Raw genomic sequence first — 22,258 nt, 5'->3', positions numbered from 1 at the left:
GATGGGGTTCCCCTGGAGATAAATCATTGTTCTTTGCTCATGTCTGATGTCTTATTTAGTGAAGATTCTTATTCAGTCTCATAATATAGTTTATTATATTTTCAACATATTTAGAATATACAAATTTTCAGTATTACTCAATTAATCATATATATATATTTTCTTGTATTTATTATTTCTTATTTTTGATCAGCTCTCTTGTGGTGTGTTGTGCACTGGTTTGCACCTGACCTAATATGTTTAATGTCCAATTAAATAAAAGAAAAAGAAAAAAAGTTGGTGTGGTTTACGGAAGATGTCGGTCAAATAATAATAAATAAATGATTCTCGTGTATCACTGATTTCTTTTAAAACAGTAGGTTGGGAAAACCTGAACGTTAATTATGATTATTATCATATCTTTGTTGTTTAGTGTAGTAATACAACTGTAAATGTTGCACTGTGAGTTTTAATTCAACAGATTAAACGGTAAATGATACAACTACGTGAGCAACTTCCGGAAACACGGTTACTATGGAGACGGTCCGAGCGCCGTGTCAACTTAGAGAAGCTGACATCGTGTTGAGCTAAGTTTAGCTACGTTTAGATAAGTTTAGCTAAGTTTAGCTAACTTCAGTTAATGTTGAACTGTTTGTAACTGTGTTAATTTATTTGATACGAGAAACTGGGAACGTTTCTCACTCTGGAGACGGAGACATGTCGCAAAGGTAAAACCTCCAACCGGCCGTAGTTACCATAGTTACCGTTGTTACTGTACATTTAACGCTAGCTTGTCAAATGTAACTTTAGCCAGTTAGCTAGCTAGCTGGGTTCATGCAAACAACAACAGTGAAGCTGTCGAGCCATAATGTTGAGTGTGAAGTGTGAAACGGACATGGATGGGCTTATTTGTTAAATATAATACTCAGTCTTTTCTAAACACTACTGCCGTGACACTTGAATGCACTATTAGGGTTTAACGGAAGTCATCATCCAACAACACGACAGAGAGCAACACAAGTGAATACAATATTTGAAAGTGTGTTTTTCCATACCTCACCCAGGGAAGCAGCACATAACAATATTGACATTGAAATATACCACTGCACCAACTGGTTCTGAATCAGTCCTGACACAGTGGTTGTGAGTGACTGCTGTTCATGGTACTGTGGTCACGTGGTTTGTGAAAACACGGACACGCCAGCTGCACTTTGAGAATTGATGCGTATCTCTTCGTGGCCTTACGGTACAGGTATATTGATGTTGACGTACAGATAGTGGGGGTCTCCATGAACAAGAGTCAAGTGAAATATCTGTGTCACCTCTCAAGGATTTATTTATAATAATATTTAATATGAGCAAGTTATGAGTGCCATAATGAAAAAGACCCCATTGTGTAAAGTGCCTTTAGATAATATATGTTGTGATTTTGCGCGATAAATGTAAAATTTTATTGAATTAAGTTATTGGGGACAAGTTTTTGTGAGGCCTAAGCTGCTGGAGGTAGACGAATGGATTTCTTGCTAATTCTTTCTTTCAAAGTATTTTATCTTTCTCAATTCTTTTGATCTTTTTAATAAGATAAAAGAGATTAAGATTAACAAAATGACTGTTTCCATTTCTTTAGGTCATACAATAAATTGTGGGCCGATGTCCAGTTAGAGTTGAGTCGTCTGCTGGAAGAGGAGCTGCCTGATGAGCCCCTTCGTCCAGAAAAGGACAGGGTGGTGTTCTTCCAGCGTGTGGCCATGTTTTATGTGCGCTACCTCCAAATCTTCAGAAAGCTGGAGGAGATCTATGACCAGGTCGTCCACCCTCAGAAGAGACGATTAATTCGGACAATTCTTGATGGTGTGATAGGGAGGCTGTTGGAGCTGAAGAATGAAATGGTGGAGAAAGAGTTTTCAGAGTACCACTACATGGACGACATCGTTCATGATTTAAAGCTCAGTCCTGTGAGTTTCATTTTTCTGAATTGGACTTCTGAGATCTCAACAGTTACACTGACATATTCACACATCATCATCAATGTCTCTTCATAACTCAACTGCCACTTTCTCTGTTGTCACTTTAGGCAGACCTTGAAATCCCAATTCCTCGGTATTTCATCACTGAATGCAGCAAAGAACTCCAAGAACGAAAGACAATGCTGACAGATATCCTTAAATTGGTGGAAGTTACTGAAAGCCTAGAAGTGAGTGGAAAATCAGCCACATTTGAGATAATACCTCATTCACCTACTACCTAGTGTAAGTGAATGATAGAAATTTGATAAAAAGATATTTCTCATTCCCTGTTTGGGATATTTAAGTAAATATTTGTTATAGTTGGTCTCGTTGTTTTATTGTCCCTGTAGCCTCTAATGGTCAAGGACATGAGTCCGGAGAAGGCCATTAAGATCATTCAAATTGCGGAGAGGGCACGCCAAGGACGCCTGAGGGCAAAGTTGAATGAAGAGAGCAGAAATATGAACAGGATGTACAAGACCAAGGACCCTGGAGCAGCTGACATTGAGTCGGCTGCAATCTGCATTCAGAAGGTCCTCACTTACTAATGTAGTACTACATGACTCTCTATTTACCCCGTCTCTGCCCTGTGTCATTGTACATATTAAAAGAGTTTGTTGAATTTGATTTGTAGGTGTGGAGAGGTTACGTACAGAGGAAGAGGACAAAAATTGCTCGGGAGGAAGAGATGATTTTTCTGGGAATGGTGAGTAATGTGCCATCCATTTCCCTACAACAACTCCTAAAGCTAGGGTAGATAATCCTGGAAAAGCTGGCAAGAGCAGGCTACACTTTGAAAAAAATGCAATCAAAGGTTTTCAACACATACAGTATTTTTTGTCACTCCGATCTTAGGCCATGGATCCAAAATATAAGGTGCCACGCCCTGCAGAAATCGCTGCCAAAGCCACAGAAGCTTGCAATCGGATTAAACAGCAAGAGCATGAAGAAGACTACCAAAAGTCAATAGTAGCCATTTCAAAACAACTACTAGATGTGGAGGGTCATGACATGAGCAACACCATGAAAGACCAAATCCGACAGTGGTTCATTGAATGCCGGTAAGGTGACACAGAGGGTGTTGGTGGGTGATTTCTTACTCTCATGGTGTAATATTTAAATATATAATGACATAGAGTAGATGTGTTCTCACTGTTTTCCCCCTTTGTGTGTGTGTGTTTTTTAACCAGCGATGCTACCGGCTCATTTCCAGACTACCCCGATGCAGAGGATGGAGGCTCAGCTCTCCTTTTTGCAGAGAAGAATCCTCAGCAGGTAAAAAAACTCCATCAATCTTTTATTGCACAGTTTCTCTGTAGTTTGCAGAAGGAGAAATGCAGTTCCATGTATATTTATTTTTCTCAGTTAAAGGAAGAAATTGCTGCAAAGGAAGAGGAGGATTCAAACAACAGGCCAAAAGGAAAGGAAGAAAAGAAGAAAAATGGGAAGAAGGACAAGGGGAAAACCGACATAGAAGTACAGTTTTATTAAATACATGTCTTTTACATAGAATAGAATAAATGGGATTTCATTTATTTATCTCAACCTTTGTTGGCTGTTCCACTCCTTTGCCAATATAACGTTTTAACCACAGGAAGAGGAGGAAGGGTTGAAGATGCTACCTTCGGCTTTTCTGCCAGACTTGGAAGTGGGAAACAAAACCTTTGAAGGTATGTTTAAGTTAAAGAAGGTGAAGATATCCTGTGGTTAATAGCAGTTTGAGAGTATGTTGTTCAGATGGCAACATGCAAGAGAGGATTTTTTTTAATTTTCTGGCCAGTTGACATCTTTCAGTGTATAATTACTTTCTATTCTTATTCGTGGTAAAGTCTGAAGTAAATGTTTGTCATCCTCAGATTTTTGGCAAAACCGCAACGAGTCCAAAAACTTTGTTCAGCGGCACGAGGTGGAGCTGATCAAGGAAGAAAAGAGGAAAGTCATTGAGGCAGAGATTCTACTACAGGTGATGCTGAAAACCGAACTGAAAGCACAAAGCCCAAACTGTAATGCTGCAGGCTGAAAAAACGCACTGTTTGTCAAATTCAGTGCCACAGTCACTAATGTTTAAACGTCATAACAGCGCCACCTGTTGTTGCACTCAGTGGCTTGCTCTGCTTGTATTAGGTGGACGTTCAGATGAGACAGGAGCTGGCTGAATGGAAACTGGCTGTGGATAAAGACAAGGGTGGTAAGACGAAAGGAAATGCCAAGGTACTGAAGTGAAACCCTGTGTTCACAGTTTACATTGATTTCCTCAAGCTGTTTCATTATAATACATGTTTACTTGACAGAAAAAGAAAGGATCTAAGAGTGGAAAGAAGAAGAAAAAGGAGAAAGATCTGACCGCTGATAGGTGAGTTTACACAGAGCCTAACATGAGGTTTATGATTTTCAGTGGAGAATAGAGTTGTACTAAGTTGATGTCAATGCAAATACTGGAGAAAACAACTGCATTACTTATCCACTTCTTCTAGGACTCTTGAGTCTCTGTGTCAGGAGCTTGTGGAACAGGGCTTGTTGAAAAAGCCCAAAAATGTGGCGCTGCAGGATTATTTAGGTAAGATTTGATACATTATTTGTGTAGAGTGATGTGTTATCTTAGATTTATTTTTATCTGCTCATGATCACAATTGTGTGTGAGCTTTTAACAACTGATGTGTTAACTCTCACAGTTCGGGAATTTCTATCTGTCAGTATCTGGAAATTGTGTAGTGGCGTGCTGCCCTCTTCTGGTTTGTGATTGCTAAAACACCATGATCACAGTGAGCTATTTCAAACTAGAAGGGCACTCAGAGAGAGAATTCCTCCACCAAGGCCCAACAGTTCCCTTATGAAACCATATTTAAATTCACTAGATCTGGATTTTTATTTGGATCTGCCACAAATTTGCTGACACCCGTAAATGGCATCCCCTAAACATGTTTTTTTTTTGTTCCCTTCTTTTCTCAGGTGATTACAGCTACCTTGGGACAACACTGAGGCAATATGACATTGAGCCCATGCCGTCACTGTCGGATGTACGACAAGTCTTAACTTTATATGGAATTTTACCATTAGGTATGAAAGACTTTAACTTTACATTTCAAATTAATATAATTGGACAACTCTTTGTGTTTTGGACATAAGTTGTGTGTTGTTTGCAGGCTCTCAGGTGGTTCATGAAAAGGCTCCTCTGATAAAGGCCATACTACTAACAGGGCCGACAGGTGTAGGTAAGAAGATGCTGGTCCACGCCATCTGCCAGGAGACAGGGGCCAACCTCTTCGATCTGTCAACTCTGAACACGGCAGGAAAGTACCCAGGCAAGAGTGGCCTCGCCATGATGCTTCACATGGTCTTTAAGGTAAGACGACGACCTGAAGTCCAAAGAACCCAGTTTCATTTCCATTTTAGAAAGTTGATAATGCTACTCTGAAGTTCTCTGAATAAAGCACATTAAAATATACTAAGTAAAGTAACTAAACTTCAGCCAACCTATCTGTGTAATGCCAAATCTCTTACATTATGACTGAATAAGTCAAGTGCCCCAAATCATTTAAAACATTTAAAAATCTATGTAAGTTTCTCACAGGTATTTATATTTATAGAAAGGTAAAATGTTTTGTATTTCCTCAGGTTGCAAGACTGCTGCAACCTTCTGTAATATGGATCGGAGATGCAGAGAAAATGTTCTACAAGAAAGTCCCCAAGGAAGAAAAAGAGGTACTCCTGCTCAGGATAAACACTGGGTGGCGTCATTATGTTGTGTCATCATACTTCAGTTATATTTGTTTTATGTGTGTGAACAGTTAGAGCCCAAGCGGTTGAAGAAAGATTTGTCCAAGTCCCTTAAGTTGATCAAAGGGGAAGATCGGGTTCTGATAGTCGGAACAACTCGAGACCCTCTAAGTGCTGACATTAAGTCACTGTGTAAAATGTACAGCAAAATCCTCCTCATCCCAAGACCTGACTACGGATCCAGATATAGTAAGATGTTTTGAAAATCTTCATTATGGTACTCTTTACTCCGTTGCTGTGAAAATGACCTTTCTGACTCTGTTTGCCTTCAGTCCTGTGGAAACAACTGATCACAAAGCAGGGAGGCGAGGTGACCAAGGCATTGGACCTCAGCTCTCTTGCGAAGATTTCTGATGGCTACACTCCAGGTCACATGGTGCAGGTGGTCCAGAGCGTTGTCACCAAGCGTCGCGTCCTGCAGCAGGCAAAAAGACCCCTGACCGCTTCAGAGTTTGTTCCCCCTTTGGCCAAGATGGACCCTGTGTTTCAGGAAGAGGAAGAGGCCCTTAAAGTAAAGTGGATATGCCATATGCAATTTCTAACATTACTCGTTTTATTGCTGGGTTTAATTGTCAGTTTACTTTAATGTCAACATGCTTGTTTATCCTCCCAGAACTGGTATGCAAAGACCCCTCTGGGAAAGAAGAGGATTAAAGCTGCAACTGGAAAGGAAGAAGAAGAAGCTCCGGACAAAAACAAAGATGCAAAGAAGAAGAAAGGAAAGAAATAAGTTATAAATTTGTTATCATGTTCATGTGTTTTTTGTCTCTCTCTCTCTCTCTCTCTCTCTCTCTCTCTCTCTCTCTCTCTCTCTCTCTCTCTCTCGACAGTTACACAACTGTAACCTTTGTTCAGTTCCCAAGAAAAGGTACTAACGTTTATTTTGTGACCAAACCCATTCTATTTGAGTCCTTATCACTAATTAAAATGCTTTCAAATATGTTGGATTTTTTTTCATGAAGATCTATAAATTATTCTCTGGAAAACTGTGAAAATTTGTAATAACAAACAAAAACAATTCAGGGGTGAAAACATAACCTTTTTGGCAGAGGTAAAAATCTGCCTGAATGTTATAGTCACAGGCGCTCATATACAACCAACTAAACTACATACTCTTGATGAATATGATCTAAAAGAGAATCAGTGGCCTATAGGACAGACTCGTATTGCTATAGTTATCAGAGCTTGGGCCATGCTGTAATTAGACGTGCCACGATTGGCCGTTTGATTTCAGTCAAGGGCATCTGTTTTAGTGTATGGCTACAGCTGCCTGACTCTGACACTTCGTTAAGAGTACTACATTTGGGATGTTGTTGGCAGAAATAACACACTATCACAATGGCCTCACACACAACACCTGTATTGAGTGTTTTTTCGGCGTCACAGTCTGGGCTTATTAGTAGATGTCAACAGTAGGTGCATGTTTGACTGTATGTGTTGTAAACCTTCCTATATTATTTCATTATGACTGCTGTCAGATGTAGAGAGTCTGGACCAGAGGAAATGTGACACACAGGACAGGGGGGGCGGTTGTTTCCAAACACAGATCCAGAGGCTTAGGTGGACTGTTCAGCTGTTTTGTCGAGTTCTAAATTCACTCAACACATCCTCACATTGCCTTGGTTCCTTTAACATGTCTCTATTTTTAGGTCATGTGCACCATCAATAGGATGCTGCACACGTGAAGGCCCACATTTCAAGATGGCAGGTTGATCTTAGAGTCATCTTCAATCTCCCAGGACATGATTTAAAAAAACGTTTCTTCAAGCGACACAACACCCCTGTATAAAAACACCACACAGTTTAATCAAATAAAATACCAAATGAATATACAACCAAAAAGTGTGTCCAAACTGGCTGTTTTCTTCTATTCCACTCAAATGTCAAGGAAAATCTATATTGTAATGAATGGGCTGCTGGAGAAAAAGCAAAACTGGTTTTCTTCTGTGGGTCACCAAACCCCTCTCGGTGACGACAAGTTGTTTTGTGTGCCCCGGCAGGACTGCACAGAGATAATCCTGTCGGTAGAGTTTCACTGGTCTTAAGGAGTGCTCTGTGGCACATGCAGCTGTCTGTCAAAATGAGGGGAGCACAATGCTGGGCTGTGCTGGCTTTGTTCTGTTTGGATGGCTGGGTGAGGGAACCCCACAAACTCAAACACCCTATAAATTACCAATGTCGTAATTGTAACTGAAGAAGGAAGAGGTAGAGCTGGGTTGATTGGCATAAACCAGCTCTCTAGGTAAAACAGACTTTTGGATTTGCAGTGGAGAGCTGCTGATGTGTTTTTCAGTCTGATATCATTTGAACACTTGTTATAAAGATCTTCATCCACTTTGTTACTTATTCCATTTTATAGGTATTTGTCTCTTTAGTTTTTATGACCTTTCAACATAAGCAGTGCTGGAAACTCCTTGTGGAGATCCACAGACTTTGATCACTTTAATCTGAGGATTGGGACACTAATGAATAGGCTTCTCAGAAGGCTGTGTGATTAAACTGCATCAGTCGTATACTGTGTAGACTTCTCTACTCCTGTCTATGGACAAACACATTCTTGAGATCTTGAGCAACCGAGTATCATCGCCCTGCAGTTGTATAATTGGTAAAATTTGAAGACATTCCCTTAAAGACAGATTTGAGATATTATGCTCAAGAGGCAAAAAACATGTTTTGTGAGGCCACCATGACCTTTGACCTTTGACCACAACATCTAATCAGTTCATCTTTCAGCCCAAATGAACATTTGTACCAAATCTGAGGAAATTCCCTCAAGGGGTTCTTGAGATGTTGCATTCACAAGACTAAAAAACATGTCACAACTTACTTTTTGATCTTTGACCCCCAAATTCTAATCAATTCATCCGTGGGTCCAAGTGAACGTTTACATCAAATTTGAAGGGATTTTCTCGAGGCATTCTTCAGATATCGTGTTCACAAGAATGGGATGTAGGCAAACGGAGGGGCAAGCAGAAAACAAAATGCCTGCGGCCACTGGCTTTCGACCGCACGGAGGCATAAAAAAGGTTGTGTGTAAAACATCAGATTACTGTATAGACATTACACATTTTGCAGTCCACTTACACATTCATCATGCACACAAGAAAACCATCAAACACACAAAGCCCATTGTGTACATTTGATTGTTTTTGGTGCTTTCATTGATGCTGATCATGAGTCGCCTCACGCCATTAAAGCCAAAGCTATCTTTGCCCTCATACTGACAGAAGGCTATTTTGGAGGTTAGTATGTGGGAAGAGATATGTCAGCTGTTCAGCACTACGCTCCATCACAGCAAAAAAACAAAAAAAAGGAGGGAGAGAGAGAGAGAGAGAGAGAAAGAGAGAGAGAGAGAGAGAGAGAGAGAGAGAGAGAGAGCAGAGTGTCTGCTCTGGGGACTGAGATGCAGTTCACAGACATAGGTATGCTCTCCCTTGGATAAACGATTGTTGTTAATCTTATTATCTTAAAGGCTTTGTGAGAAAAAGTCAAGACCGAGACAGATTTGTTGCCATGGATGTTTTATCCAGCTGTTTTTTCAGGTGAAGGTGTCATCACTGGTGCAACAAGAGGACATGCAAGGATACTTTCTCTCTAGAAAACATTTGTTTGGATGAAGGTGGGTATATTACTTCAAGGCATCTGGTTTGTTCTTATATTTTAGTTTTTTATGTTATTGTTTTGCTTTGTTTGCATATTTTAATAGAACCAAACTTTTCACTATTGATTGAATATGGTATGATTGGAAGTTTTTATTTAGTTGAGTCATTGTTTGGAAATGGATTTCATTAAGACGTCATAACGTAATCGCCCTCAAGAAGCAATTAAGATAATTGTTTGCAAATCGAGTGTCACTCTGTGACGCACAATGAAATGTGATTTTTAGCTGATGATTAATTAGAAAGAGGAAGAGGAAAGAAGGACCCTACACATCAGCCTCTGAAACGTGTTTCAGGATCTCAAATACCATATCTATCAGAGCTTGCAGCCTGATAAAGGTGGCATCACAGCTGAGTCTATATTGGTGGTGCTGAGCTCAGTCAAGTGAAGTGACAGAAATTACTCTGCTCATTATGACAGTGAAGGACTGGTATGCCATCACAGGGATCAACCATACGACAGCGTTGCCATGCATATCCATTTTGATAGGCTAGCGTTGGCGCTTTAGATGTGAAAGTTATGTCATTAGTTATGTCATTGTGCATCTGCAGAGTTTACCCAATGAAGCTGAGTGTCCGAAAGTGTGAATGAGGCGTGAGGAAGATGGTAGCTTCATGGCAGAGAGACATTACCTGATGTGTATTTTTAAAATCATATAGTTTGTGATTTGCCTTGTGTGATTTCTGTGGTAAAAAGTAAAGATTTCATTATCACACAGAGAAGCACAGGAGACATGGGAGACAACATACCTGGAGGAATAGTCGCAGCTGCAAGTAAGTTCTCTTCTCATGCTCATGTTTATGTTCTTGCAATGTGAGCCATTCGATCTCTAATGTGTGTGTGTGTGTGTGTGTGTGTGTGTGTTACAGAGAACCGGCTGCAGGTGGTGAAGGGTTTGGAGGATGTGGAGGTGTCTGAGTGTGAGAGCTGCTCCTTTGAGGTGACCCTCAACCTGGCCTACATCGAGGGCGTGTGGAGCAGGGATGGGATGCAACTCAAGTCCAAGCCCAACTGTCGCATCAGCACGCACGGGAGGAAACACTCCCTCATACTGAACAGGGCGGCTCTGGGAGACGCAGGCCTGTTCTCTTTCCAGGCTAATGGCATTCAGACCTCAGGCCAGCTCAGTGTCAGAGGTGAGATAACTCGACTCTTTCCCTCATCTGAGAGAGTCAAGTCCAGGTCAACGCAAAGACGTGCACGTGTCTATGACCCTATTGAAATGATGGGAAAGCCTTCTTGTATGTCTGATCATACAAAGCAGGCAATGGTCTAATACAGCAGGGAAAACACAGATGATGTAATCTGATTACTTTGGTGATCCCCAGACCTTCTAGCTTCCTCAAGCACCACCAGCAGGTAGTCATTTCTTAACACTTTGAATAGTATTGGACATTAGAGTGTCATCACCTTCATAAATGAACAAACCAAAGTCATTATTGTCATGTCTAGAAAATAGGTGAGGACCCAAATGGAGATGCCACATGGGAGTTCTAGAAAACAGTCTTTAAAGTAACAACAAGACATAAGTGAAACTAATAAGGGCAGGGCAAGTAATCAGAAAAGGTGGCAAAGCAGACAGGAAGTAAGAGGCACACAAAAAAAAGTTTCAAAGTAAAACAGGATATAAGGAACCCTAAGTGTCAACAAAGATATATATCCAAATCCAATCCGTGAGTATTTCTGGGGTATCAAAGAGAGATCTGATAAGCAGATGTACAAAGTCCTGTTTGAGTTGCTTTTAACTGAGTTTATAGTCATGATTTGGATTTCTTTTGCCAGCTAGGGACATCCACATAGTGAAGGAGCTGGAAGATGTTGACACAACTGAGCGTCAACCCGTGAACTTCATGTGTGAGGTCAATCAGGTGGATGTGGATGGTCGTTGGCACCGAAATGACAGCAGGATCCGATCTGGGCACAACATCAAGATCAGACACCAGGGCAAGTGACCAACCATTTCAGCTCTATAGTAACTAAATACTGCTAAATACTCCACTGTGCCAAGAAGTTGCGTTTGACTTGTAACTTCTGTTGTTATGGGTAGAGCCTAGGTGTAAATATATACATAAAAAATAAATAAAAACTTGGGTAGAAAAATTTAATTTTGCTTCGATCTGTGTGCAGATAAAACTCACACCCTGTGCTTTGAGTCGGTCAGGCCAGAGCACGCTGGAGAGATCAGATTCACTGCTGAGCGTGTGTCATCCTATGCAACTCTCACAGTTAAAGGTGAGCCACCAAACTGTTAATGTCACCACATAATGAAATTATAGAGGAAATAGTGTCCAACACGTTTTAGTCACTTTGGGTTTACAGCCTTTTCTTTGCTTCCTCAGAGCTCCCGGTCCAAATAGTGCGCCCTCTGAGGGTGAAGATTGCCATGTATCGCCACCGGGGTCTGCTGGAGTGTCAGGTGTCACGACCCAATGCTCAGGTCAGGTGGTACAAGAACAGGAAGGAGCTCCTGTCCAGTAAGAAGTACCAACTGATCAGCCAAGATGTCTACAGGCAACTGACCATCGACGACATCTGCTCCTCGGATGAGGACACTTACACCTGTGATGCAGGAGATGATACAACCTCGTGTCAGCTTCTGGTGGAGGGTGAGATGCTTGTTGTCACAGTAACCATAGCAGTCACAGCTTTAACTTTATGGCCGGGTTTATGTTTTGGGATTCTTGTAGCAGCACTTTCACAATGCTTACTGTGTCATAAGTGATACCTATCAGAAAAAAGAAAAACACTTAAAAATAAGATGTTTTTGTGTGCATGTGTTTCTTATGTGATCTAATATTCTTCTAATGTGGTATTATTATTGTAATGTAAGAAATTGCATCAGTAGTGTGTAATGTGTATCATGGCTGTGCATGCAGAGCAGGCTATCCGCATAGTGCGGGGGATGAGCTCAGTGGAGGTGATGGAGCCGAAGCCAGCACTGTTCCAGGCAGAGACCAGCCTGAAGTCAGGGAGGCCTCCACGATGGACCCTGAACGGTGAGGTACTGGAGCCGTGTGCAGCGGTGAACATCGACAGGGACGGCACCGTCCACAGTCTCTGCCTCACCTCCACGGACAGCTCCATGTCGGGCCCCGTGGTCTTTGTAGCTGGCAAGAGTCGCTCCAATGCTCAGCTCACTGTGACAGGTGAGTATCTCAGACTCTCTGAGCATAAAGCTCGAGGGAAACAGTTTATAGGTTGTCATAGAATATTGAATCTTTTAATAAACAAGTTAAGAAGTATCTACTCAGTGTTTTAGACCTCCAAGGGACCTTATCACTACCATCTCTTCAGTGTGATCCTGATGAGAAACATGGATCGAGTGAATGGGCGTTAAAATTTCTCCTTTCATTTTTCCCCTTGTAGAGCGACCTCTTCAGGTTGTTCACCACTTGGACGATGCAAAGGTGAAGGAGAACAGCTCTGTGACTCTGAGCTGTCAGTTTGCTCCTTCTCCCAGGGTGGTGCGGTGGTTTAAAGGTCGCACTGCTCTGAAGACCTCAAACAAGTACAGCATGAAGAGAGACGGGAAACGAGCAGAGCTGACCATCCATGGCTTGACGGGAATGGATGGAGGGCAGTATCGCTGCATGGCTGGAGGTTCACAGAGCACAGCACATGTTACAGTAGAAGGTATGATGGATGGATGGATGGATGGATGGATGGATGGATGGATGGATGGATGGATGGAGAGAATGGAATATTTTCAGCTTGTTATTCTACTGCAACTGTTTGTTGTTCTTCATATAATTCGTCGTCTTTGTCTTTATGATGTAGTGCGAACGCTCAAGTTGGTCAAACACCTTGAACCAGTGGAAATTGAGGAGGATGGTTTTGCCACTTTCTCATGTGAGCTCAACTACGTGGTCGCCAACGTGGAGTGGCTCGTCAACAATGTCCGGATCTACTCCAGTGCCATCAACAGGATCCAGCACATGGGCACAATGCATAGCCTCACAATGAAGATGCTGCAGCCTCAGCAGAGCAGGGTCATCTTCAAAGCAGGCCTTCTTTCTGAGACTACAATCTTAAAGGTCAAAGGTCAGCTAAGTAAATGATCAGATGTTTTTTATTGTTAATTTCTTAGAAATATAGGAGCCCCATTAATCATATAACATCACTCTCTGGCTCCAGCACGTCCAGCAGTGTTCCTGAGGTCTCTGGAGGATGCAGTAGGAGAAGAGCTGGGGGAGGTCTGTCTGCAGTGTGAGATTTCCAAAGAGACAGTGACCCCTGTTTGGAGCAAGGATGGTATGGTCCTGACGGCTGATGATAAACATGAACTACTCCAGTTCGGGAGGTCCATGGCGCTGATCATCCATTCACTCAGCAAAGATGATGCTGGACACTACACCTGTGACCTGGGGACCAGCCAGACCAAGGCTAAAGTCACAGTACATGGTGAGAACCAGGGAAAGGGTTGTTTGTAATTTTCGGAAGCGCTCTTTACCTTGAAAATCAAGTACTCACATTGATTCGTCTGTTAATCTGTAACCTCAGGTGAAATTTTGTAATACTAAGATGTTGATAGTGTTCATTTTCAATGGTGTCAAGTGTTACTGTGTGATTACATTTATTTACAGACTTGCACATCACCATTGTTCATCGTATGAAGACAACCTCTGTCCTGGAGGGTGAAAGCTGCACTTTTGAGTGTCTCCTTTCTCACAATCTCGATGATGAGCCTTCCTGGACAATCAATGGCCAGGTGGTGGTCACCAACAGCCGTACCCAGGTTATCAACAAAGACCACAAGTATGAGATGACCATAAGAGACGCCATGCTCACTGATGCCGGAGACGTGGTCTTTACAATTAAAGACCTCAGCTGTAGAACCATGCTTTTTGTTAAAGGTGAATACCTGGCTCTTTTAGATCAAATCTTCAACAGTTTTATATGTTTGTGTATGTGAGTATACCTGTCTCTTGTAAGAGAATCCTGCTTGTAAGTGTTTGTATTTACCCTCCTTCAGAGAAACCAGTGCACATCTTCAGGGACCTGCTGAATGTGAAGGCGGTGCCAGGTGAGGACGCAGAGCTGAGCTGTGAAATCACCAAACCAGATGTCACCATCCGTTGGCTGAAAAATGGTCATCTGATCAGACAGAGTCCGAAGTACGAGATGAGTGTGGAGAAGAACTTGGCGCGGCTGGTGATCAGGAACACCACCATCAGAGACTCTGGAGAATACTGCTGTGAGGCTGAGGGCGTTGCCTCCCGTGCTAAGCTGGAGGTTAGAGGTAAGTGAGAGTGTTCAAACTTACAGTAGTGTTTGTTATTTTACAGTTACTATCCAACGTCCCATTTTGCAATGTAGGTTGGTGACCACAGTACTACATGCGAAGGTTGACTTAATTTTCTGAACTTCACTGTGCCTCACAGAACTCCAGCACACGTTTGCGAGGGAGTTGAGGGACACGCGAGCAGAGGAAAAAGCCAAAGTGACCCTGGAGTGTGAGACCAGGCAGCCAGCCAAGCGTGCGACCTGGTTGAAGGGAATGGTGGAGCTGAGGTCTGGAAGGAAGTACGTCATCAGGCAGAAAGGCGTGCTGCTGTCTCTGACCATCTCCTGTCTGGACAAATCGGACACAGATATTTACACGTGTGACGTCGGTACCATGCAGAGCCGGGCACAGCTGACCGTGCAGGGTGAGTACATGGGAACACATGGCAGTGCATCCCTGTGGTTTAGGGGTGATCTTGTACAGTAAGCTTGGAGAGAATGGCAGTTTGTTTATCAATTCACAAAGCAAATACTAAACGATAAAATGAAGGAATACACATATGGAATTCCACAGGCAGTACAAAGCTGAGAATTTAAGAATCAGAAATATGATAGAATTTGCAGAAATCAAATTAATAACATAACAATAAACAAATTAATTAGCTACTTACTTACTGTATATTTAATTCTTGAATTCCAGGGCCTCTGTTATTCTATTAATATGTAATAAGTACAAAACCCAAATTTATTCAATATTGTATGTCAGCAGTTTTATCATTATTTAGTATGGATGTTGATTGAAGCCTCTAGTATCTACTGGGCATGATGTCTATTAGGATTTTGACTCTTCTTTGTCCTCTGTATAACTCAGGCCAGAAGGTTTTGATTCTGGATGAACTGGAGGACGTTGAGTGTCTAGAAGGGGACACAGTCACATTCAGATGTCGAATCTGTCCCAGCGACTACATTGGGGTTAAATGGTACCTGGACGAGACTCTGCTGTACACCAATGAGCTCAATGAGATCCAGATGGTGCCCGGAGGCTACAACACGCTCACATTTAAACAGCTTGCCCGTAAAGACACCGGCACCATTTCCTTCTCGGCAGGGGACAAAAGATCGTACGCTTCGCTGCTTGTAAGAGGTGAGGCCCAGTGTGAGTGGAGTTTTAATATGTGCTTTTATGTCACAGTCCATTTGGTCTTGACTTGGTTTCATCTCTTTGTGCTCCCAGAGAGGCGTCCCACCATCATTAAAGCACTGGAGGACTGTGAGGCTATTGAAGGAGGTGGTTTGGTTTTGTCCTGCGTGACCTCAAAGCCGTGTCACATCCTCTGGTACAAAGATGGCTGCCTGATGTGGAGCTCCTCCAGATATTCTGCCAATCGCTCGGGCTGCGAGGCTCGACTGACGTTTCGAGAGGTCTGCAACAATGATGCCGGGGTGTACGAGTGCAGTGCAGGATCTGTTACTACTAGAGCTGTTGTAACTGTCAAAGGTATGAACAGAATTGTAAAAGGACTGTAGATAAAAGGCTTTCACTATTAAGAGCCAATTCCAATATAATGAGAAATGGCATCACCTGTCTGTTGTCTGTTGTAGCCATTCCTGCAGAGTTCACCAAGACCCTGAAAACTGTGGAGGCCAACGAGGGAGAGACTGTGACCATGACCTGTGAGTACTCTCTGCCGGGGGTTCAGGTCATCTGGAGGAAAGGCTTTGAGAGCATCAGGCAAGGAGACAAGTACGTGATGAAACAGAGAAGGACGATCAACTCTATAACCATCAAAGCCCTGAAAACTGAGGACTCGGGAGAATATACCTGTCAGTGCCGAGATCACCGCACAACAGCGAGTCTCAAAGTGCACGGTAAGAACCATGAAACCCCAAATCACAATCTTACTCAAAAACTGAGTTTTACACTTTTACATCTGAGCTCAAGTTGTATTCATGAGTGATGACTCAATACAAATTGGGTTTAAAGGGATGGTGCTGATTGTTGACATAAGGCAGAGCTCACCCAGAATCCTTTTGATTGATTCACAAACAGAAAATAGAATGGCACTCAGTAGAGCACATCCCTCCACCAAGGCCCAACAGTCCCCTTAAAATCAAGTTGCATCAAATTTCATGTGCCTGATTGTTTTCATCAAGATCCATTCATTATTTATGGGAAAATGGTGACAATGTTGGAAAAGTCCCAAACCAAAACTCTTCCAATGTTAAAAGAAGTGAGAAAAAATTCCTGGACTGCCCCCTTATCCAGATTCACACCAAAATTTCAATCCCTGATTCATTCCAAATCCTTCCACCGAACCATGTGTGTCATGTCATGTCTCTTGCTTTCCAGCTATTCCTATTTCATTCATACAACAACTGAGGAACATCCAGGCAGAGGAGGGCAACAATGTGACATTGCGCTGTGAGCTGTCCAAACCTGTAATTACATTTGAATGGAGGAAAGGAGATGAGCTGTTGAAGAATGGGATCAAGTTCCAGATCAAGAGGAGGGAGACCACACTGGAGCTTCTGATCTGGAAGCCTGTGCATGAGGACAGTGGGGTCTACAGCTGTGTGTGTGCTGATCAGATGACATCTGCCACCGTCAAAATCACCGGTATGACGTAATTTTTAAATAAGCTGACAAATAAAAGTGTATATTTATAAATAATTATTTATCTAAATCTATTGTTATTTATGATTCCCCAGCTCTCCCAGTCACATTCAAGCAGAAGCTGAGGAATGTGCTGATCGAGGAGGGCAACACCGCGACGTTCCGCTGTGAGCTGTCCAAGCCTGGTCACACTGTGGAGTGGAGGAAGAGGGGGGATGATCTCATCAGGAACGGAGAGAAATATCACATACGGCAGAGAGACATGCTGATTGAACTGAGGATCCTCGATGTGACGCCTGACGACAGCGACATCTACACATGCATCTGTGGGAACATAGAGACGACTGCAACTCTGACTGTAAATGGTAGGTGTTTATTAAATCTATTTTCATAAGAAAATAGCTTAATTAAATATACACAGATACGTCGTAGTTAAATTATTCACCTCCTTTCCATTTAGCTCTTCCCATCACCTTCAAGCAAAAGCTGAAGAACCTCCAAGTGGAGGAAGGACACAACATCACATTGTGTTGTGAGATCTCTAAACCTGGAGTCTCGGCGGAGTGGAGGCTCGGAGGAGACGAGTTAGAGAACGGAGAGAAGTACCAGATTAAGCAGAGGGACACAGCTCTGGAGTTGACCATCAGAGACGCTGTGCCAGAGGACAGTGGTGTATACGCCTGTGTATGCAGAGATCAGAGGACGAAGGCCACTGTTAAAGTTATCGGTACGCTCACTGTGTGATCTCCTGCATAGTTGTTCACAGACTCGTCTTCATTTGCTTTGTATGTTTAAACCGTGTCTGTCCTTGGTTCCACAGGTGTTCCTGCCACATTTAAAACCAGCCTGAAGAGCCGGGAGGCTGAAGAGGGGAGCAGTGTGACGTTACGCTGTGAGCTGTCCAAGAAGGGCGTCCTGCTGCAGTGGCAGAGGGACGGTCAGGTGCTTTCTGAGGAGGTTTCTGGAGGGAGGTATCTGATGAAAGTAGAAGGAAAGACGGCTCTGTTGACCATTCTCAGTGTCCAGCCAGAGGACGCAGGGAAGTACAGCTGCATCATGGGGGACGAGAAAACCACAGCTGAAGTCAAAGTGAAATGTAAGTTTGAAGCACGAAAAGACCAATTACAACACATTTCATCCATATTAGTACGTTCACGTACTCAGAGATATCAGTTCCATAAATGTGCCAGATTTTTTTTCATCAAGATCCCATGAATTATTCCCTGGAAAACACTTTGAAAACATTTTGAAAAACACTCTTGCAATCCTCAACTGGATCCACACCATAATCCTTTTTATATGTAATCCTGCTTACAAACAAACAAACCAACCAACAAACAAACAAACAGACAGGAGTGAAAACATAACCTCATTGGCCAAAGTCAATATACAAGAACTTAGTATTAAGTTCAACATCACATCACTGTTGTGTCTTCTGATTGAGTGGGAAAACCCTAACAGTCTGGAAGAGGCCTCTGCATAGGCTCATTCAATTTAAGTTACAATTCACTACTTTCTTACTCACTGAGTAAAGAAAACATAAGAGTGACTAAAAGAATGACTCCCACGACAGCACAACCTGTGGCATTCAAGCGAGAGATCCAGCGTCTGGTGGCGAAGGAAGGGGACAGTGGTGTTTTCTGCTGTGAGCTCTCCAAACCTGGAGCTCCAGTGGAGTGGAGGAAAGGCAGAGTTGTCCTGAAGCCCGGACAGAAGTATGAGATGAAGCAAGAGGGACGTCTCACTAAACTGGTTATCAACAATATAGAGGAGAGTGATGCTGGGAAATACACCTGCCAGACTAAAGACTGCCAGTCAACTGCTGAGCTCACTGTGAAAGGTGAGACACGTTCTGGTCAGAAAATGCTCCCTGAAACTTTAAAATCCTGATTTTTAAGTATTTCCTTTTTTACAAATGTGTCCAACAGAATCCCATGAGCGCAGACGTCAAAGAGGTCAGCTTAATAAAAACAACGTAGTTTCATTTAGACTAGTTCTATAGTCATCCAGCCTGAAGTCTGACTATGGCTTTTGAGTGATCTGCCAAGATTACATGACTCAGTGACTCATATCATATCTTTATCATTTAGACAATAGTTTGTAATTCAATCCATCCTCAGCAGTTCTGTAACTAAATAAAACTATTATATCATGTAGAATGTTCATGAGGTAACTCATCACTGATAATCATTATAATATTATAGTATCATATATTGTAATATTTATATTACAATCCATAATTTATTGTATTATAAACTGTTATCAGTGCCCACTGTTCATCTTAAATGTAGTAGTTTAATTATGAGCATGACTTGTCTTGTAGGCATACCTGACTACTGCAATATAGTGATAGAATATGTATTCTGTTAATTCTAGTTCTACATAATTATTTTTAACATGGTTTTTCTTTGGGGACTCATTTATTGTGACTGGTTCTTCATCCATTCTTTTTTGTCTCTAGATTGTGCCCCTTTGTAAACTGTACCATTAAAAAAATGTACATGTATTTAAAGCTATTGTTCTGGTTCTCGGTTGTTTTCAGGTTTACCACCAAGTTTCAAGATGCCACTCGTCAACCAGGAGGTGACGGAGGGCAGCAGTGTGGTTCTGCACTGTGAGCTCAACAAACCTGCCCCGTCAGTGGAGTGGACGAGAAGAGGTGAGCCGCTGAAGAACGGGGACAAGTATCAGATGAGGAAGAAGGACCTCCAGGTGGAGATGAAGATTGTGGACCTCAGTCTGGACGACTTGGGAGATTATACCTGTTTGTGTGGAGACCAGAGCACAACAGCAAGGATCCTGGTGAATGGTGAGTACAGTGGAGGGTGCATTTAGTTTCTTTTGTGCATTTGCTAGAACTTGACCATACGGTATTTTAAAAAAGTTAAAACAAGCTGAATGTAAATACAACTGACTTTATAATAACAGAGTTCAACACTACAGAACTAAATTCAAAATAGACAATTAAGAGTTTTTAAGTGAATTTCTGGGATGCAACCTATTTTATGTATTTACACTATACACTGAATATGCTGTTGAACTGAATTTTATCAAATATACCAGTGCCGCATGGTAATATAGCAAGTTGTAATCGGTTTAGAACAAATGTACCACAGTGGAGCTCATTATTAAATAATTCTAAGTTAATTTTAATACAAATTTAATAAATTTTTCAATATAGAACAATATGTTCTCTGAAAATAATTGTAAAAAACAATGCACTGGTGGTGTGATATTTTATCTGCTGCACTTGGCAGAGCTTTGAACCAGCTTGGCTTCTGGCATCTATCTTTGCAGCTTTTGCATTTCTGTTGATGCTGTTTGATTGTTTTTGTTTTGTTTGCATTTACTCCAACAGTTTTTCTTACATTAACTATGTAAGTTACTGTAACTTAGACATATCCACCAGCAACACTGAGTAAGAAATTTATTTATCAACATGTTTTAATCATTTAGATGTTTTATTTCCCCTCTCTAGAACAGCCCATCAAATTCCTTCAAGAACTGAAAAATATCCAGGTGCAGGAGGGTAACGGGGTGACACTGAGCTGTGAGCTCTCCAAACCTGACACTCCTGTGCAGTGGAGGAAAGGAGACAGTGTGTTGACCGGCGGAGAGAAATACCAGATGAAGCAGAACGGCTCCACGCTGGAGCTGCTCATCAGGAAAAGCCAGCCTGAGGACAGTGGCCCATACAGCTGTGTTTGTGAAGACATGAAAACCTCTGCCACCATCATCATCACTGGTTAGAGGCATGACACATTATAAACACATGATGATGCTTTGATAATTTGCACATCTTATATTGTGCTTCTCAATTTCCTCAGCGATTCCGGTGAGTTTCAAGCAGAAGTTGAAGAACCAGGAAGCCGTGGAGGAGGGCAGCGTGATGCTGCGCTGTGAGCTTTCTAAACCAGGAGTCCCAGTGGAGTGGTGGAGAGATGCTCAGCTTCTGAAGGAGGGAGACAAATACCAGACGAAGCAAGAGGGCAGGATGGCTGAGATGCTGATTAGAAATGTAACCCTCGCAGACTCAGGGGAGTACGGCTGCTCTGTTGGTACTGTAGTGACTTCAGCTGACATCAGAGTAAGAGGTAGGCTTCACTCCAACCAAGACTCCTCTGTATCTGAAACACAGTAAGATAGACTTGGTATATCATTGGACATAAGATATAAGAATTCTTTCTAATTTTGGATTCTGCTTAATTTGCTGTTCTTTTTTTCCCAGCGCTCCCTGTAACATTTACACAAGAGGTTGAGAATTTGGAAGTGAAGGAAGGGGACAGTGGAGTTTTCTGCTGTGAGCTCTCCAAACCTGGAGCCCCAGTGGACTGGAGGAAAGGCAGAGTTGTCCTCAAACCTGGATACAAATATGAGATGAAGCAGGTGGGACGTCTCACAAAACTGATCATCAACAACGTGGAGGAGAGCGATGCTGGGAAATACACCTGCAAGACTAAAGACAGCCAATCAGCTGCTGAGCTCGCCGTCAAAGGTAAGACCAAGAATCTGAAAATATGATTCGGTAAAGAACTGCTCTGAAGTAACTGAGTATTTTCAGAGAAAATAACCACTGATGATGGGTCTACTCTCTCCCAGCTCCTCCCATCACGTTCAAGATGAAGTTAAGGAACTTGCAGGTGGAGGAGGAGAGCAGTGTGACATTGAGCTGTGAGTTATCTAAACCTGGCCTCGCTGTGGAGTGGAGGAAAGAAGAGGAGCGTCTGAAGAATAATTTCAAGTATCAGATCAAAAATCGAAACAGCGTCATGGAGCTGACCATCAAAAACTCCCAGCTGGAGGACAGTGGACTCTACAGCTGTGTCTATGGCGATGCCAAGACTACAGCCAATGTTACCATTACACGTAAGGGAGTGCTGCATGCAAATATGTTTTTATGTTTTAATCCTTTTTAGAAATGAAGAAATTCACAATATTTAGGTTTTAAAACTATGCATTTAAATTAAAACAGTGCAAAAGCAGGAAACATTATCTTTGA

The 22,258-nt window shown here is 42.2% G+C and overlaps 2 protein-coding genes across 2 annotated transcripts in view; both read left to right on the top strand.

Annotated features, from left to right (window-relative positions):
* The first annotated feature begins 521 nt into the window (after positions 1–521).
* LOC117759972 (dynein regulatory complex protein 11-like) lies at positions 522–6,564 on the top strand. Its single transcript, XM_034582568.1, has 19 exons — positions 522–707; positions 1,607–1,934; positions 2,054–2,173; positions 2,336–2,518; positions 2,620–2,691; positions 2,841–3,046; positions 3,176–3,260; positions 3,351–3,461; positions 3,580–3,655; positions 3,842–3,948; positions 4,110–4,196; positions 4,277–4,338; positions 4,460–4,542; positions 4,935–5,042; positions 5,129–5,328; positions 5,601–5,687; positions 5,774–5,951; positions 6,035–6,273; positions 6,376–6,564. Exons 1-19 carry the CDS (start codon positions 697–699, stop codon positions 6,490–6,492), a joined length of 2,460 nt encoding a protein of 819 aa, XP_034438459.1. The 5' UTR covers positions 522–696; the 3' UTR covers positions 6,493–6,564.
* Positions 6,565–9,234: 2,670 nt separating this feature from the next.
* Positions 9,235–22,258, top strand: part of obscna (obscurin, cytoskeletal calmodulin and titin-interacting RhoGEF a) — a 42,154-nt gene continuing 29,130 nt past the window's right edge. The window contains exons 1-26 of the mRNA XM_034583688.1: positions 9,235–9,381; positions 10,141–10,195; positions 10,292–10,558; positions 11,205–11,366; positions 11,550–11,654; positions 11,762–12,028; positions 12,299–12,568; positions 12,789–13,055; positions 13,200–13,463; positions 13,557–13,823; positions 14,006–14,275; positions 14,395–14,661; positions 14,804–15,070; positions 15,517–15,789; positions 15,880–16,143; positions 16,248–16,514; positions 16,996–17,262; positions 17,355–17,624; positions 17,720–17,986; positions 18,080–18,355; positions 18,833–19,099; positions 19,802–20,068; positions 20,738–21,004; positions 21,087–21,353; positions 21,488–21,754; positions 21,859–22,125. Coding sequence (XP_034439579.1) covers positions 9,376–9,381; positions 10,141–10,195; positions 10,292–10,558; positions 11,205–11,366; positions 11,550–11,654; positions 11,762–12,028; positions 12,299–12,568; positions 12,789–13,055; positions 13,200–13,463; positions 13,557–13,823; positions 14,006–14,275; positions 14,395–14,661; positions 14,804–15,070; positions 15,517–15,789; positions 15,880–16,143; positions 16,248–16,514; positions 16,996–17,262; positions 17,355–17,624; positions 17,720–17,986; positions 18,080–18,355; positions 18,833–19,099; positions 19,802–20,068; positions 20,738–21,004; positions 21,087–21,353; positions 21,488–21,754; positions 21,859–22,125 — 6,220 coding nt within the window. The 5' untranslated portion in view covers positions 9,235–9,375. The remainder of the gene's footprint in view (positions 9,382–10,140; positions 10,196–10,291; positions 10,559–11,204; positions 11,367–11,549; positions 11,655–11,761; positions 12,029–12,298; positions 12,569–12,788; positions 13,056–13,199; positions 13,464–13,556; positions 13,824–14,005; positions 14,276–14,394; positions 14,662–14,803; positions 15,071–15,516; positions 15,790–15,879; positions 16,144–16,247; positions 16,515–16,995; positions 17,263–17,354; positions 17,625–17,719; positions 17,987–18,079; positions 18,356–18,832; positions 19,100–19,801; positions 20,069–20,737; positions 21,005–21,086; positions 21,354–21,487; positions 21,755–21,858; positions 22,126–22,258) is intronic.

Source organism: Hippoglossus hippoglossus, chromosome 4 (assembly GCF_009819705.1).
Source record: "Hippoglossus hippoglossus isolate fHipHip1 chromosome 4, fHipHip1.pri, whole genome shotgun sequence".
NCBI classification, from domain to species: domain Eukaryota; kingdom Metazoa; phylum Chordata; class Actinopteri; order Pleuronectiformes; family Pleuronectidae; genus Hippoglossus; species Hippoglossus hippoglossus.
Note: the sequence above shows the minus strand (reverse complement) of the source record. Positions and strands in the feature narration are given on the sequence as shown.